Genomic DNA, 16,462 nt, shown 5'->3' with positions numbered 1-16,462 from the left:
AACACTGCTCATTTTGAAGAGTGCTTATGTGAACCATGGATGTCAGCCCCCTCCTCCCTCCACACACAGCCAACTCCTACTGTACAAATAGCTTGTCACAGGCAAGGGCAGGCAGGAGTGGTGGCATTGCTTCTCCACGTTCTATCACCAACGAAGCATCCATCACAGCATCACTTCAAAATCGGTGTGACAAATTACCCCAGAAGCCAGCATTATTTCTGGCTGCATATGTGGTGCCGCTGCTACATGTCTGTGGCCTGCCAGTTATTTAGAGGGTTGTAATATGAGTGGAAACCTTCAGAGGAAGAACATTCTGTCTTGGGTTTGCAGTTAAGAGGTTATATTTTAAAAATGAATAGGGTGATTGGATGAAATGTGTGGCAGCTTAACAACGATGACAAGACTGCGGAGGGGAATCTTCTCAGCAGTGGGAGCTCTGCCAGCTGTTTGTAGACGCATCTGTTGAGCTGTCTGCTTCCCACTGCCTCCAGCTAGTTTAGGTTGCTTGGTAAGGTGATAAAGTTTATGAAATACAAGTGTAGTTAAAAATATTTTAGAACAAACTAGATCCAGATTCTGCACTTTTATGTAGAGATAGAGGCTCTCAATGGTCAAGGGGTGGCTTCTAGAATGTAATCTTTATGTAGTCCCCTACATAAATTCAGATTTCTAATCAACTAAACTCACTAAAAGTTAAATGTCTCTATTTGGCTAATAGGAGAATTTCAAATGGCAAATCTAAAAAAGAAAAAAAATTAACAAAGTCTGACAGGTTTTTATTTTCTCATAAATAACACTGAACAAGCATCATACAGCGATAAATATCAATATACACTGTAAAATTCTCTGTATAACAAAATACAGTATATATATGTAATGCACTTGATACAGATGGGAAGTATTGCATTTCATAGCACTGTGCTTGACCTTTCAGCTTGAATTTCATCGACATCACACTGTCCCCTATGAGGACCGATAGTGTGCAGAATCAGGTCTTGCGTGGGTACCTATGAAAGATACTTCCCTTAAGAATCAGTTGTTGCATAACTATATCTAAGTTAAGTTGAGCCCATCTTAGAACAACCACAGTCTGGACTTTTAAACATTTACTAACAATCTAAAGTTTCCCAAATTCCACTTGAGAGGCTGAAATAATACGGTGTGTTTACAGTGGATTTATGTCCACTTTTGCATTGAACTTGGCATGACTTCCACATCCCTCCACAGCACATTTTTCAGAGAGGCTCTCGCTTTTTTGGGCGAGTAGGGAAAATTTCAGGTGAAAGCCGTGAGTATTTACAAGTTTTGATCCACAGAGCTCAATCGTAGAGGAACAGCTTATGTATCTTTTATTTTGATCAATATTTTGTACATAAAATGTTCAATTTGTTATGTATTGTTTTTATATAAGGCTTTTCAACAATATCCAGTTGAAATAGGCTCTAAACTAAATGCTGTTCACATGTACATGCCGATGAAGTAAAAAATATAGATGTATATATTTTATATATTTTTTTTTCTTGCTTTAGAAACAAAATGAGGACTGTGAGCCCAGATATAAGCCCCTAGAATCCATAGTTGGTGGGGCTTTTTTCAGCAGGGACTCCTTCCAGTTCATTTACAACGGGAGCTCAAAGAGTTGGAATTATTTGTGTAAACTTTAAGAATATGAAGATGGAAAATCACAATCACTCTGTGAATTTTAAAGGTGTGAAGACTCTATAAGCAAAATGTGTCACAAGCTGCTGACAACAAATGTTTGGGAGCAGCACAGAAACACAGACCAGTTTGAAAACTGGAACACAAAACCCGGAATGTTGATACTCAACCTTACAGTGGAATATGGATTTGGTTACTAACTCAATTTACTTTTATTTTTTACCCCCAAGAAGAAGAGTTTACAAAAAGATTAGCACGTTTCCAACACTTCGCTAAAGATCTTATTGGTAGAACTTGTATCATAATATATATTTTTGCTTCTCAAACGTTATTGCTAAACTCAGAAGGGAAGGGGCCCATCCAACCAACAAGCAGTGAAAAAATAGAAAGTATAGGGAACATAAAAAAAGGATTCAGAACTGAGTGGGGAATGTGGTTGAACGTTGAATCAAGCTTTTGGAAAACAAAATCCTTAGTACAAAAAAGTAAAGTTAGAAAACAGGCTCTTGTGAACAAATACAGGGAGATAAATGTGGATATTTCATATAGGAGCCCTTATTATTCCTCAATCAGACAACGTCTGAGGAGCAGCATCACAATAATTTATAACTAAATGAAAAAATTATCACATTCATCATTTATGCCCATGTTGAGTTTGATTGTCAGCTTCTGAGACACGTTTCAAATTTTTGACCATCCAAACCCTTTTCTGGTATTATGTGTACACATGCAAAATGTTTGCCTATTTCAATAGATGAGGCAAAAAAAGCACAAGAGTTTAGTTGGCATCTTCATTGGAGGTAAAACAAAGTTTCCATCGTTTGACAACATCAGGTAATTAACGTGAGTCACATGTTCCTAAAACTCTGCTGATGGCATCTGATAAGCTTTATCATTTATGGCACAAAAATTAACCTATCATCTACTTAATTCCACAATAAATGTAGACTCATTAGTTTTTATGCAGGAGCATTTCATTAGTTTGGTTTCAGCATTGAAATTTGACATTCATGCCTTTTCGTCACCCTTCCTTGATGTATTGCACAGAGCACTACTATCTGAAGCCAGAACTAAGAAGTAATACTAAAGGATAATCTCAAAGCCATGTAAAACATGTAGGACAGCAATGTGTATTAAATTAAAATGGATAAAACTATGGGAAAATGTTTGTAGCAGAACATGTGTGTGTGTGTGTGTGTGTGCTGTGCTACTGTCGATGTGAACTGCGCTGCACTCTGACTTTCCTGGCAGAACATTCCTGAGTTTCCCTGCTGTGTGAAATCTGCTCCCCTCTGCAGCTGCTCTTATCAAAACTGCAGAGGCACTAAAATCATCTCCGGGCAGACAAGGCCCATTTCAGCTGATGTGGTCACAGCCAGCAGAATTCAAAATGTCAGAGAGGCTGGTAAGGCTCGCTGAGAGCTTCTCCTTGCTTCAGAGGTCCAAAAATAAGACACTTCAAAAAAAAAAAAAAAAAATGGACTGGACTTAAAAGCCAAATTTTTCAAAAATATCAATAATGCCCTTATTAATTATGTAGTGAATTGAATGAAGACAAAACAGCCCGAAAAAGGAGAGAAGAAACAGGCGGCATATGAAAGAAGGTGCATAGGTTGGCATTCTCTTGACACAAAAATGGAAAGAAAACAAGTCCCTGGTTCTGCAGAAAGCTCCAGATTGCACATTCATAGTATTAGCAGGCAGGTCAGGCCTTTTTTTTTTTTCATTTTTTTTAAATTTTTTTATAAGAATTCACTCATTTAGCCAACATAACCTCAATGACATCTTCTGTAACACAGTTTTAAAAGTCACTCGATCAGATAGCAAATAAAAATAAAGGTTCTGAGATGATGTACCGCATAACCATCTATATCTGCACCGATTATTCGAAGATGCATGTCCAACACTTTTGAAAATGTGTATCGACGGCAGAACAGCCTGTCCTGGTCTAAAGACTGGAGATTTTTGGTTTTTTTTTTCCTCCTCACATGGGTGGTCAGCATACGATGCCGAGAGCCAACATCATAACATGTCACCATCTGAAATTGTCCCCTTAATCTTCACAGTCTTACGACTCCATGAACATGTTGCAGGCCCCCCTCCTTGCCCCTGCGAGATGATTTATGGTTACACTATGTTAACGCAGTGTCCCCCGCTGGCTGCTGCCCTCTTGCTGCAGTAGGTGAATCCACCATGACTGGATGAAGACCCGTTCATGTGGGATGATTTCAGCTCCATCTGGCAGGCAGCAATGGCGGCATTGAGCTCCACTTGAGCCCGGTGCACAACATAGAACATCAGGCCGATGCTGATGATGATCTGCAAAGGACAGAGCAGGCTGCGGTGAAACTGTGGTCAAAACATATTATTTATTCACTCCAGTGCTAATTTAGAGCATTCCTAGCAAACACAGGTCCCTTGAGTACTATATAGATGTACAACCAACTAGCACACTTGTTCAATTAACAGTTTACAAGCAAATTACACATTACAGGCTCTTGTATGGAGCAAGAGGAAGAGCAGGTTATCACAGGTCTGGAGACAGCGATTAACTTTAAGTTCCTTCCTTAACACATACCAGCTTTACCTCAAGTTATGCTATTTCACAGTGAAATCAACATTTCACTGTTTTGAAAAAGCAGGCATTCTATTAACCAAGAACTGATAAGGGCGGTTTTATTAAACAGTGTTCTACAGACTATCTTGGTAGAGAAAGCCCATTAGACGCTATGAAAAATTAGACATTAACAAAGATGCCTGATGACACACTCCCCTTAAAAACATTCCAAATTATATTAAATTTCAGTTTTATTCTTTGATTATTATGCTACAGTAAGTTGATGTTGGTATTTTTGTAGTTAGACAAAGATAGCTGGACTATCAATATAAGGAACTAGCTGCTCCCCTTTCTGCAGGCACATCACTGACTAACCTCATATTTATTCAAGAGGCTTCCCATTATTTTGCAAGCAGTGATATTGGGAGAAAAATGATCCGCAATGTAAAATGTTAAATTACGTATCAAAAATGGATGTGAATACAATGTGATATGGCATTACAGTCATACAATCCACCTACATTGGTATATTTCACCACCAAATGCCAATTGAGTTTAAAATAACCATGATTTCCCATTTCTTTAATAGTTAACAAAAGGGTCATCAAAAAAAGATCCACGTTCAAGAAGTGTGTATGATTGTGTATCTGTAAATATATATATTATACACACACATGTATGTCTACATGGTGTAAATATGTTGCAGTGAGCGTTTTGAATACATGACAGCTTTTCCGGATGGATTTCTCAGTACAAGTGGGATTAAGGCCAGTCAATTTGGAGCAGGAGATGATGCCCACTTAATCTTGAAGTGACCTTTAACCCCGCCCCGCCTTCAACTCTTCTCATGTTTTGCAGACACCACCCTTTGATCACTGAGTCCTTGAGGATTATACAAAGCTGACTAGGTGTTGCAGATGTGCTGAGAGGTGAAGACTGAGGGGAGGGGCAGAATTCTTCTCAAGACAAAAGCTTGACCGGCTTCTCAGAGGAAATACATGTATAAGATTTTAATTTAAAAGCGGCAAAATGTGTGTGTGTGTGTGTGTGTGTGTGTGCGTGTGCTGTGCACGGTCATCCCTACCCTTACAATATTGGTGTCAAACAAAATGCCCAGCCTGTTTTTCCATGTCCCTTGTGTTAGTAAGAATTAAACCTGTTCCGTGGCTGTCTCATCACTCTGAGGTGCAAAGTGATGCACCTGTTCAGCAGGCATGTCAGAAATCTGCAATCTCACTGTTTAAAAAGGGTCCATAATACAAATTTAAATAGACATTGCAGTTACAAAATACATTCTCTCATGCCTAAAGTGCTGCTCATTGTTCTGGATCTCTTTGTGTACAGGCTGCCAACTTTTGAAGGCGTCAGCTGTAGAGAGGTCAGTTCTTTTTTCCATTACATAGATTGATGGTCCTTATGTTGCTGTGCCAAAAAATACTAAAGAAAATCCCAGCAGTGACATTGTCTTTCTTTTCTAGAAACCATATTTAACCTACTCAAGGCAAAACTCTTTCTTCAATTTGATAATGAACTATTGAGTTTGCCACTCAATTACAGGAAATAATCCCTTTTTAATGTTTGTATAGAGGACAGATGCCCTTATCTGTGCTGCAGCGGTGAACTGAAGGCTGCCTGTCACTACTTACCACTGCATAATGAGTAGTAGACTATGGAAACAGTAGCCCCCGTGAAGTCTTGCTAATTTAATCAAAACTGTGTGTAGAAAACAAGCCTTTCTATATAATTATTTCTTTCTTCCTGAAAGAAGTTTTAGGAAATCTTGTTTTGCTTTTTTTAATCCCATTTGAATAATTTCATAACCTGGTGACTGACTCTTGATACATATGGAAAGCTCATTTACTTTTGATACTATGGGGTACCACTTACTGTGCTAAGCTAACTAGCCTGGGTCAGTTTTCAAGCTAATTGTCTATTGATGCTCTCAGCTGACAAGAAGAACCATGACAAGCTGACCTGCAGACTGAAGACGAAGTAGCCGCTGACGCTCTGCTCAGCAATGACATCCTCCATGGTTCGAAGCGTGGTGCCCAGGTAGGAGTTGAGCAGCTGGGTGGGCAACAGACCCACAGAGGAGGCCACCAGGTAGTTTGGCAAGGACACGTCAGTGATCTTTAAACAGAGGTGGAGATTAGAAATGTAGATCTGGTTCCTGTTTGAAATCTTTTGGGGGAAAAAAAAAGTCAAAACAACTCTCATTTGCATCCGGGGTCAGGACTTTGTGGATACCCCATGTATTTGTTTAATTGGGGTTTCTTGTTTTCAGTTCACCACAAACATTATAAATAGTTGTCCCTTTTTGACAAAACCAGAGTTAAAAGTTGAGTGCAATTCAACCACAAAACCCATTTGAATCCCTCCGACTGGTCACAGTCTGACTTGATATTGAGATTAAGATCTATTTCTTGCTTCAAGACGTACTTTATAAATCAAGACAGCATTTGACCAGGTGAAATTTCACTAATGTATAAATAGCATTTGAAACAGTTGGCTTTATACACTGGCTGAGAAATACATTGTCAATAAAATAGAGCTCTTTAAGAAAAAAAAAAAAGTGAAACAATGTTGCAGCAGGTAAAATGTGAATATTTCTGGTTTCTTTATTCTTCCACACAAAGCTAGACATAGCTGAATATCTTTGGATTGTGTAAATAAATGATACCCATTTTGCAGTATTTTCTGCTATTATATCAGACCTCTCGTTCATCTTACTTGCCAGCAGTTTGGATTCTATAGAATTTATCTGTTTTTAAACAGTATTTACATTTTTGTTATTTGCGGTTTAATTTTGTCTTAATTTCTTGATAACAAAGCAAATGCCAAGGCACAATTTTGCATACTAATCCAATCGGCTATGACGATTGCTTGTAATTACCTTTAACGCTGACATGTCTAGCTCACTATGTCTTTCATTTCAAAACACCAACCTAAATATAAACAAGTTTGCCTTGCAGTACCCTTGGGCCCCTTGATTAAGCGATGACATAAGCTGATGTGTGTCTGACCTTGGCACCGAGTACCCAGTGACTATGTTGTGCCTGATAGCGGTGTGTCAGACACCATGGTGTGTCCCTCCAAAATGTTATTGGGGTCCAAAAAACAAAAGAAAATCAACACGAAAGAACCAACTGAACCATACCATCTCCTCGCTATCATATCCTGGACCTGTTCTCCTGTTATCACACTGCCGACCGATAAGATTATCGCACCTGGTAGAGATTGGGAGGACATTGGTATAATTGAAACCTGCTTAATCAGGGTAAAAAAAGCGAGAATTTCTGCTTCTGTAAAAACTGTTACTTGTTTCTCTCTGACTTATTAATGCTGCTGATGATGATGATGATGATGATGAGATCATGATGAGAAATTATGTTCCCACAGTATGTGTCAACGCCTTTTCAAAATCCCTGCAGCTGATTTCTGTGCTAAGGCACGTAGGCTTATGGGACCACAGAGGAAACGAGGGCGAAAGGAATACATGCACTTTTCCCTCCGCTGTCATGCCCAAGTTGTGAAACAAATGTCTTTAACAGTCTCCTCACTTTGGCATCTAATATATGCAGCCATCACTAATGTGACTGGGGAAAAGCAAATGAGCGGTATTTTCATAAGTGCTCAGACAATTCCCAGTAAACCTCCCACTCACAGCCCCACTCCTGTGTATCAAGATAAGCTGCATTTTCAAGTGAAAAACCAGCCCATCCTGGGCTTGACCCCATTTATTCACAGCAAGAGCAGCGAGGCTCTTGAGTTTGTGCTTATAAACAGAGAAAAACTAAGCAACAAAAATTCTCGAGTTCTGCTCTGATGCAATTTTCTTTTTTTTTTTGTCTGACACTCTCGGGGGCTGTAATGACTGGTGCAATGTTCACAAACATGTGGGCCTGTGGTTAAGAATTGAATATGCAGCTTCATTGGCTCACCATGGCATAAACAGTGTTCTGGAGGAACAAAATGAAACCAGATTGTTGTGGGAATAGAACGAACCATTAGGGTGAGGCATCTTTGCAGTTATGTGACACTTTGGATCTCAAATTATTCTAATCTCTATGAAGCAGCCAATGCAATTTGGAAAATGCCTTTTTTGCAGAATACAAATATGCCACATTTAATAGTGCTCCAACCCAGAGCCCTTGTGAGGTGAGTCTCTTGTTCTGCCCTCAGGCCCAGCTATTGTGTAGTTCAGCTCCTCCCAAGATCATTAGAGCACTGACTTCCAAGTCCCCTTCTTATTAAATACAATGTCAAAATATACTTTAACATGTTCCAATCAGTTGTTGAGCCCAAGACAGAAACAGGAGTTAAAGAGGAATGCTGGCAGTGATTACCAATTGGTAGAAATATTCACAATTTTTTCATATTAGTGTCACCTGACTATTCTTGCCAGCAAAGTAAGAAACACATTTTGGTGACATTTAAAGGGAGACCCCATAAAACATGTATTAATTAAACATCAACTACCTGTAAAAAAGTGGAATAGATACTGAGTAAACAATTAGCCTTAAAAATTTGACACCATTTACTGAACTAGCCTGACATACCAGCCTCCCTAACAAATGATATTGATCCAGCAAAACCCAGACCAGCGCCCTGGATACGGTACTGGTGCTGTAAGAACACACATTCACAGACCTGAGCATGTCCATTGTGTTAATTGCAATTGCTGCAGTGTTATGTTACCTGTTTTTAAACAGCAAAACCTTCAACAAAACAGAAGGTGCGTGCATATAAAATGTAGCCCAACTTGCTAAGTGAGGACAGAGCAGATGCCACGTAACTCCACTTTGACCCTCCAGCTAAATGTTTCTGCCTTGTGAGTGTCTTCTAGTGGCGTATGAATTGCATAATACTGACGATATCATTCAAAGCTTGTAGATCGAGGAGTGTCTCTAGTGCAGGTCTTTTGTAACCCTTAACTGACGATTAGATTGTTCAAAAAAAAAAGGCATTTTATTTCTTTTAATTCTGATGTTTAAAAAAGTGGTCTGACAGTATAAGTGCCCTTCTGGTACAATTCAAACATTGAGTTAACACCAGCTAGTGTTGGTTCATGTAAAGGGAGCGTTATGTGTCATGACTTCAGGTGAATTATTACTACGAGACCACAGCTCAGTGTTTTCTTGTTGAAGATAAGCTATCACCCTCAGGTTGGAGGCAACCTTATTACCTGCCATCTGTGAGACCAGAGTCTGATTCCCAGCTGAGGTGGCCGTATTATGTAACAAACAAAGCAAGAAGGGCACATTCATGGACATAGTGCTTTAATTGTTTCATAAACATTTCTCTTTGTGTCAAACATCCCGATGTTGGCTGATCAAACTGTTGTGTGATGTTGCCTCGTGCCATCCGATCAATGTGTTACGGGCCGGGCACCAGTGTGTGAGGAATGGAGTAAGCAGGTGGAAGATTATGTGGCTCCTGCTATTTATTTCCACACTTCTTTGGTTGCTTATGAAAAGCATCTAACCATCTAATTCTCAGTATACCTATACGCCCCTTTGGAGATTTACCATCATGTGTATTCGACAAAGTTCCAATTTAATATTCTGAATTGCTAATTTGCCATTCGCCTTTAGCGTGCTTCCACAAGCTGGGCTGCTCGTTACTATTTGTAATACTTTTGTGCAGATGGTACATAACAATCTCTCTCTGCGTGGATTTGATTTCAACATATGATTCCCATTAGCAGCTAGCTGTTGATGCCAGGTCGGATCTGGCTGCATCACTTGCTGGAGAAAGATTAACCAATGGGTAAAGCCAGATTGACAAGATTAACTAAATGCAGCACTGCTATTAATGTGCCAGAACTCAGAAATTGAGAGGAAAGGAAGAAATTAACTATACAGTCATGGCAAAAAAAGAAAAATGCATAAATTATGTTCCAAAAATAACTAATATGTTGAAAAAAATTCAGCACAATATTATTCACTTCAGAATTCGCAATAAATTTGTGAGGGATCACAGGAAAGCCTCTCAACCCATTAAATAAAAGTAGAGTTGAACTCATGCATGAGACAAAATCTAATACATCACTGATATGAATCTGAAAAGCAACTTTTCTACCCAAGCAAATATAATGAGACACAAAAACACAACTCTGACTTTGTCAACTCAAACTGTCCTCAACTCGCACTCGCTTGTCTGTACTCTGACTCCATTTGATTTCAAAGTTCAGCTGAGTGATACGACTTCAAATTCCTCAATGTTTCCCTTTAGTACAGTTAATCAATGATTATTTTTTAATCTTCAACCTTGTTTCGTCACTGAAGCCAACAGCAAGGGGTGACATTTTTTTTTTGTTTCTTTTTAACTGGCTGCTTGTCAAAACCTATTTTTTGACACAGGTTAAAAAACAGTCTTTATCCACAAGAAGACTAAGATTAGTTTGACATGTTTGAAGCATAGTAAAGACCTCAAGGGAGTTCAAAGGTCCTATCATACCAAGTTGAGGTTGTGATTTGAGATTGGCTCTGTGCTGTAGGTGCACCGACATAGCTGGTCAACGATGTCAGCAGCTGAGCAACAGAGTAAAAATTCTGTCCCTTTCACACCATGTTGTCACCTTGGCAGAGCGAAATAGTGAATTCATTGTGGTGACAGTTGCTGCTAAAGCTTCTGCTGTGGTTGTGGCTTGGCTCTGCTGCAACACAGCCTTGGGAGTCTCACATAAGAACTGACAAAAGCCATTTTTAAGTGGTTTAATTAAAAGACAACCACCTGCTGGACTAGGACTACTTTTGCTTGTTCTATCTACTTTTTTTTTTTAAACATCAAATCAAACAACCAAGATGCAGGATTCCATGTTAAACTGCAAAAACATCCCTTCAGTGAATTGGCAGTTTTTTCCCCTCTCTCAGTAGTTCAGTTATTTTACAGGCTCACAAGAACCTTTTTAAACAACTTCCCTGATCTGTCAATTTAATAGACTGTGTGGCGAAAGGGTGACACACAAAACTTTCCAATTGGAAAGCTTCTTCAACATCAATCCGTGCAACCCAGCTGTTTTCTGTCAATGGTCAACTGATGTCTGCCAGGATCCAACCTGACTGTAGTCAAATGACTTTTTTATTGAAAAAGTCTCAAGCAGGCAGTAATCACTTGCAACAGTTGTTTGTCTAAATAACATTACTTGGAAGTGCATTGCACTGCGGAGATCAGAGATATGCTGTTTGGATTCAGTAAAAATGGGTGAAATTTATTTTTGGTCATACACAATAGCACAAAATCCTTTAAAGCTGATTTGAGCATGAAATCAACATTTAATACAACCCCCCACCCCCTTTAAGGTTTGATCTTAATTTTATGTTTTTCCTGTTCATTTTCAATGGGCTCTCATGCTGATTTTTAGCTAGCCCCATGATCACGTTCAGGTAATTTCTACTTTGCTGAATTTCATGGTAAAAGTCCACACTTATTTGAGGCATTTTGCCATGATTTGAAAATCATGACAGAAAAATGAACATACACAAATGCAGATATAACAGCAAGCACTCTTGTGCACCAATCAATTTCTAGACCATCATTAGAAAGATGTCCGATCCATGTCCGTCTGAAAGCGGCAGTATTTCTGTCATATTAATAACTATATTCGTAACGGCAAATGCAAAACAGACTATTGACAGCATATAAGTATTATTTTGAGAGATTATTTTGGTTTCACAATTTTCTTACTCAAGAACTAGAATTCAATCTTGTTTGGTGCAACAGTTTAACACAATTGGTTCAATGTAGCTCTGACATATTCTTGCAGAGGTCTTCATGTTCACAAAGTGACTGTTGATTTGGGGTTGTCAGACCTGATTTATGTTGAAGGGGATATGAGCTTGTCTTTACGGAGCCCAAGGTGTGTCCTCATTCAACTCAGCCAATTTACGTCTCTAACAGCGTGCAAATACTGTGTTTCTGAAACACACTAATGTCATTATCTTTGTCTTTTCCTGCCTCAGGCCAGTGCATCAACTCCTTCATACTTTAAGCTAAAAATGCCTTTCAAGCTTTACTTTGCATCCTCCTCTGGATGTTTGTCTGCTTTCTGCCCTCTGCCTTCTACCCTGTCTTGGTTTCCTTACAAACAGACACAAAGCACCATACAAGTCATTTTAGGTAAAAGGAGGAACAGAAATGCTTTGTTTTGGCACAGCTAGTACCCTTTAAAGCTGTGTTCTTACTGGAATATTTGGAAGTGGTATTGTTTAAGTAGGCTTTGTGTCGACTTCCCCGGAATAAATTGAACTTTGTCTTTTCAGTTGAATTGAACGCATAATAAACAAGCAACAGACGTATTCTTTAAGTGCAAATCAACTGCACTCAACTTTTAACAAAATATAAGGCATAATGCATATTATCAAGGAAAGAGAAACCTGAATTCACTCCATCCATGGATTATTTACATGGATACCATTTCATCCTGCTCTGAGCCTACAGTACAAAGATGAGCAGAGCCAAAACAGACTGGACTTTGCAGCTCAGACACCGGAGACTCCGTTTTTGTTTGTGGAACCTGATTCTGCCCCTCTTTTAGTACAACATCAGAGTATTCTTCGGGACTGCGGCAAATTAATAATTTCTTAATCAACTGATGTAGATTCAGTGAGTCAAAAGTTTGCTCTGTACGATGCCAGAAAGCAGTGAGTGCTTACCGTAGTTCCCTGAAGCACATGACTAGAATATATTGTGATTTTGAAAAGAAAATAACAAATTATCATTTTATACCTTTCAAATTTCAGGTAGCCTATATCTATGCTAAATGCTTTCCATTTGTATTTAATACTTTACCATCTATTCTTCATCTTTACTTGCTGTATTATCTGACGACATTTTGACTCTTTCATTGTATGGCAAAACATGCAAATGTAGTGGTCTGGTGAAGCTGTAAACAGTTGTGTCAATGTAGAGTCTGGAAATTGGACACTGACGAGAGTAGCCAAGTGGCCAGTCCTACGTTGGAGATGAGTGGCCACCGGCTACTAATTGAATTCACCCTCAACTCTTTAAATTTTCATTAATGTTTCAATTACAGCTGGAATATTAGTTGCATATTGCTTTGTCCTCCCGACTGGTTCTCTACAATGAAGTAGCACATCCCTCGACAATCAGAGGTATCAGCAGGAGGACAGAGGAGGCTAATCATTGAGTATACATTATTCATGCCATAGATGAAGGTCAAGTGCCTCAGGTTAGGTGTAGGACTGCAGTTGAGACTAATATCCTGACAGCAGTTGGTTTATAAAGCGGGTCATGTGGTATCATGCGAACCAACAGTTTGATTTACCTTGACGTGGGAAAAAGGTGTCTTGTCTTTTGGTCAGCGGTCATTGCTGGACAGTCTTGTAAAACTTTGCTTCAAATGGGAAAATGATCATTAAAAAATCTGGGTGGTACCCTGCAGCTACAAAAATTGGGTTCATTTGAACATCATAAAGACAAAATAGGTTTATTTTCCCTGGAGAATAGCGGTTGTTTCATTTCAACCACCAGGGAGGTGGTCTGCCTTGACCAGATAGCTTCTGCCCGAAATAGGTCAACTCCAACATGAACAAATTCATCACATCTCTCCTGTAGATCCAAAGCTAATATACACTTTGTGTGTGACAAGTGACTTGATTTCCCCTGTGTTTCTCTTTCAGCAGGCATGGTCAGTCGTGGGACCCCGGAGTAGGTCAATGAGTCCTATTCCTGCAGTGTCCATGATTAGGATTTACATGATGACTTCTGGAGCCAGTCTACATCAGTAAGGACAACTGTAATGGTGATACTCATATTCAACTGCCTTTATCCAGGTGAGGATTACTAGGTGAAAATCCATCCCCCCAAAAGATGGGAAAATGTTGTGAGGAGAGTCAATTGGTCATGTGCTTCACGGGAAAATTGGTTCCTTAAAAACATTGAGATATTACTTAAGGTCAAAATGTGATTTTAAAAAGAGTCATCTGACCGAAAAGAAAGAGTTGTTGAGAAACTACCGCTACTGAAAAATAACTGCAAAATAAACTAAAATCCAAATCAAAACCAGTTTTGCAAGAAGAAAAATTAAATTCAAAATGAGATTCGATGGCCGGAGGCCATGTAATGTCATATTTTTAGGAGAAGGTCTATGAGCAAAGTGTTCGATGACACCAATACTTTATGTTGCGTGCACAATTTTCCACATCCAAAGAGTTATGGAGCAGCACTCTTAGATGATGACAGGATAGACAGAAAAAAAAGTCGGTAATAACATTTATTACTCACCGAGAAAACTGCATTTTGAAGCCCGAAGGGTATGGGGGTGAGTCTTGCTAAGGCCACGATTTTGAGTCCACTCCCTCCTTCCACCACCCGGATAACAGCGCTGAGCTGCTCGCTGTTTCCCACCTTGTTGAGCACCCAGTCCGTCAAAAGTCGCTTGCACACCAGGTGCGCCACGAAGGTGCCTATGAGAACCCCGACCATGACCAGTCCCATGCCCAGCACGAAGCCGTAGAGGTAGCCAGCCGCCACATTGAGCACGATGTAGCCCCATCCACACGGGAACGACACGACGATCAAGCCGACGATGAAGAGCAAGGCCCCGGCGAAGCTGTCCAAGCTCTCCACCCAGAGCAGGAGGTCCTTGAGGTATTGGCGCACCAGTGCGACCGAGGAGAAGCACACGGCCGTCAGGATGCAAGCCAGCAGGGCGCTCTTGAAACAGAACGTGGTGATACAGCAGGGGTGTCGAAACTCCCCGCCGCTGACAAAGGTCACCCCCCCCGAGTCGCCGGGGACCTCGGGGGCTCCGTCGGCCTTGCCGGCGCCTCGGTCGTCGAAGGTGCTGCATATCAGGATGTCGATTTTGTCACACTCGTCCGAGGCGGTCCTCTGCAGCCAGCGGTTCAGCTGAATCTGCGCCTTGCCCACGGCGTGCTTCGCGAGTTTGGTGAACAACTGCACGGTCGTGGACCCCGACAGGGACATGTTGGCCGTCGACGGGCCCCCAGGGCTCAGATCGGCTGTCCGAGCCGCAGACAGCTGTGATGTCGGAGGTTCCCGGACCGCCTTCGCATGTAACTCAAGTCCATACGAAACGCTCTGTCACTACTAAGAGCAGCTGGCCGGAGTCACTCGCGATCGCCGGCCATCGGGCCTCTCTGTCCAAGCCGAAGGTTTATCTCGGGTACGCCGGCCGGGCGACACGCCAGTCCAATGACTCCGGAGTGCAAGTTCTGCTATCGCTTTTTGTGAAAGTCGCCATATCCACTGATGTCACTTCGGGACGGCGCGCAAGGACCGCGCGGAGGTCGCTGTCAGGTAACCGCGGGGAAGGTGACGGCACAGCCCTGCGCGGATGAGAAGCGAACCGGTACAGGAGGAACTTCTCCGACCCGACCGCATCCCTCATCCAGCGAAAGTTAACGCGCTAGCATGCCGTTAAATCACAGTAAGGAGCTCTTTCTTCGCTAGCGGACTAGCTCGCCGAGCGGATATGATCCGCAGTTCCCCGACGCCAAATCGTCTCGGTGGCCTTCAGCAACGCGCCCGTTCCGTTACCCGGCGGCGGCCGGAGTGCGCGTCCGGTGTGCAGTGCCAGTCGGCTGTCAGCTGCTTGTTTGCGCTGTCGTCCTCCTTCCACGGCGATCGCTGCTGCTGTTTGTGTCCCAGAATGCCAAGTAACCCGAGCCCACGTGACCCGCTGTTCCCGGCGCTCAACCAATCACAACCCCGCGTTTGTCATCGCGATGTTTCTCAACAGACAAGGTTTTTTTTTCTTAATGATCCCGCAATTACGTGCATCACTTTGAATTACTGTAGTTTGGTCTAGTTTAGGAATTAGTTCAATGTATATTAACATATTGGAGTGAAACCATCCGTTATTTTTTTTTACTACTTTGGATAATGTTTGTATTTGCTGAACTTGAGGAAAAAAAAATCAGGTAATAAACGAGACGGTGAAATAAAAAAAAAAGGAATTTCAGGGAAGCGTGTCTGCCATAACATTCTGGGAAAAAAACAGGAGAGATTCTCCTCCGGGGTAATGTTTGGTGTTTCTGGCGAGGCAGTGGCCAACTACAACGTAAGTTATTTACGAATCCTATTCTTTTCCCTTTGGCTTCTTCCTTCAGGGGTCGCCACAATGAATTAACCTCCTCCATCCGAATTTATTCTCTGTATCCTCTTCTTTCACACAAACTAACTTCATGTCCTCTTTCAATACAGCCGGAAATCTTCTCTTTGGCCTTTCTTCGAAGCCCGCTGCCTGGGAGTTCCAAC

General features: G+C 41.1%; 1 protein-coding gene across 1 annotated transcript; it reads right to left on the bottom strand.

The window, feature by feature from the left end:
• Positions 1-759: 759 nt before the first annotated feature.
• tmem64 (transmembrane protein 64) lies at positions 760-15,863 on the bottom strand. Its single transcript, XM_086177809.1, has 3 exons — positions 14,465-15,863; positions 6,191-6,346; positions 760-3,978 (listed from the first exon to the last, which is right to left on the bottom strand). Exons 1-3 carry the CDS (start codon positions 15,167-15,169, stop codon positions 3,787-3,789), a joined length of 1,053 nt encoding a protein of 350 aa, XP_086033935.1. The 5' UTR covers positions 15,170-15,863; the 3' UTR covers positions 760-3,786.
• Positions 15,864-16,462: the final 599 nt, after the last annotated feature.

Source organism: Fistularia commersonii, chromosome 30, assembly GCF_037954325.1.
Source record: "Fistularia commersonii isolate RoL2024-O1a breed Wild chromosome 30, RoL_Fcom_v1.0, whole genome shotgun sequence".
Lineage (NCBI taxonomy): Eukaryota > Metazoa > Chordata > Actinopteri > Syngnathiformes > Fistulariidae > Fistularia > Fistularia commersonii.
This window is presented reverse-complemented; position numbering and strand designations above follow the sequence as displayed.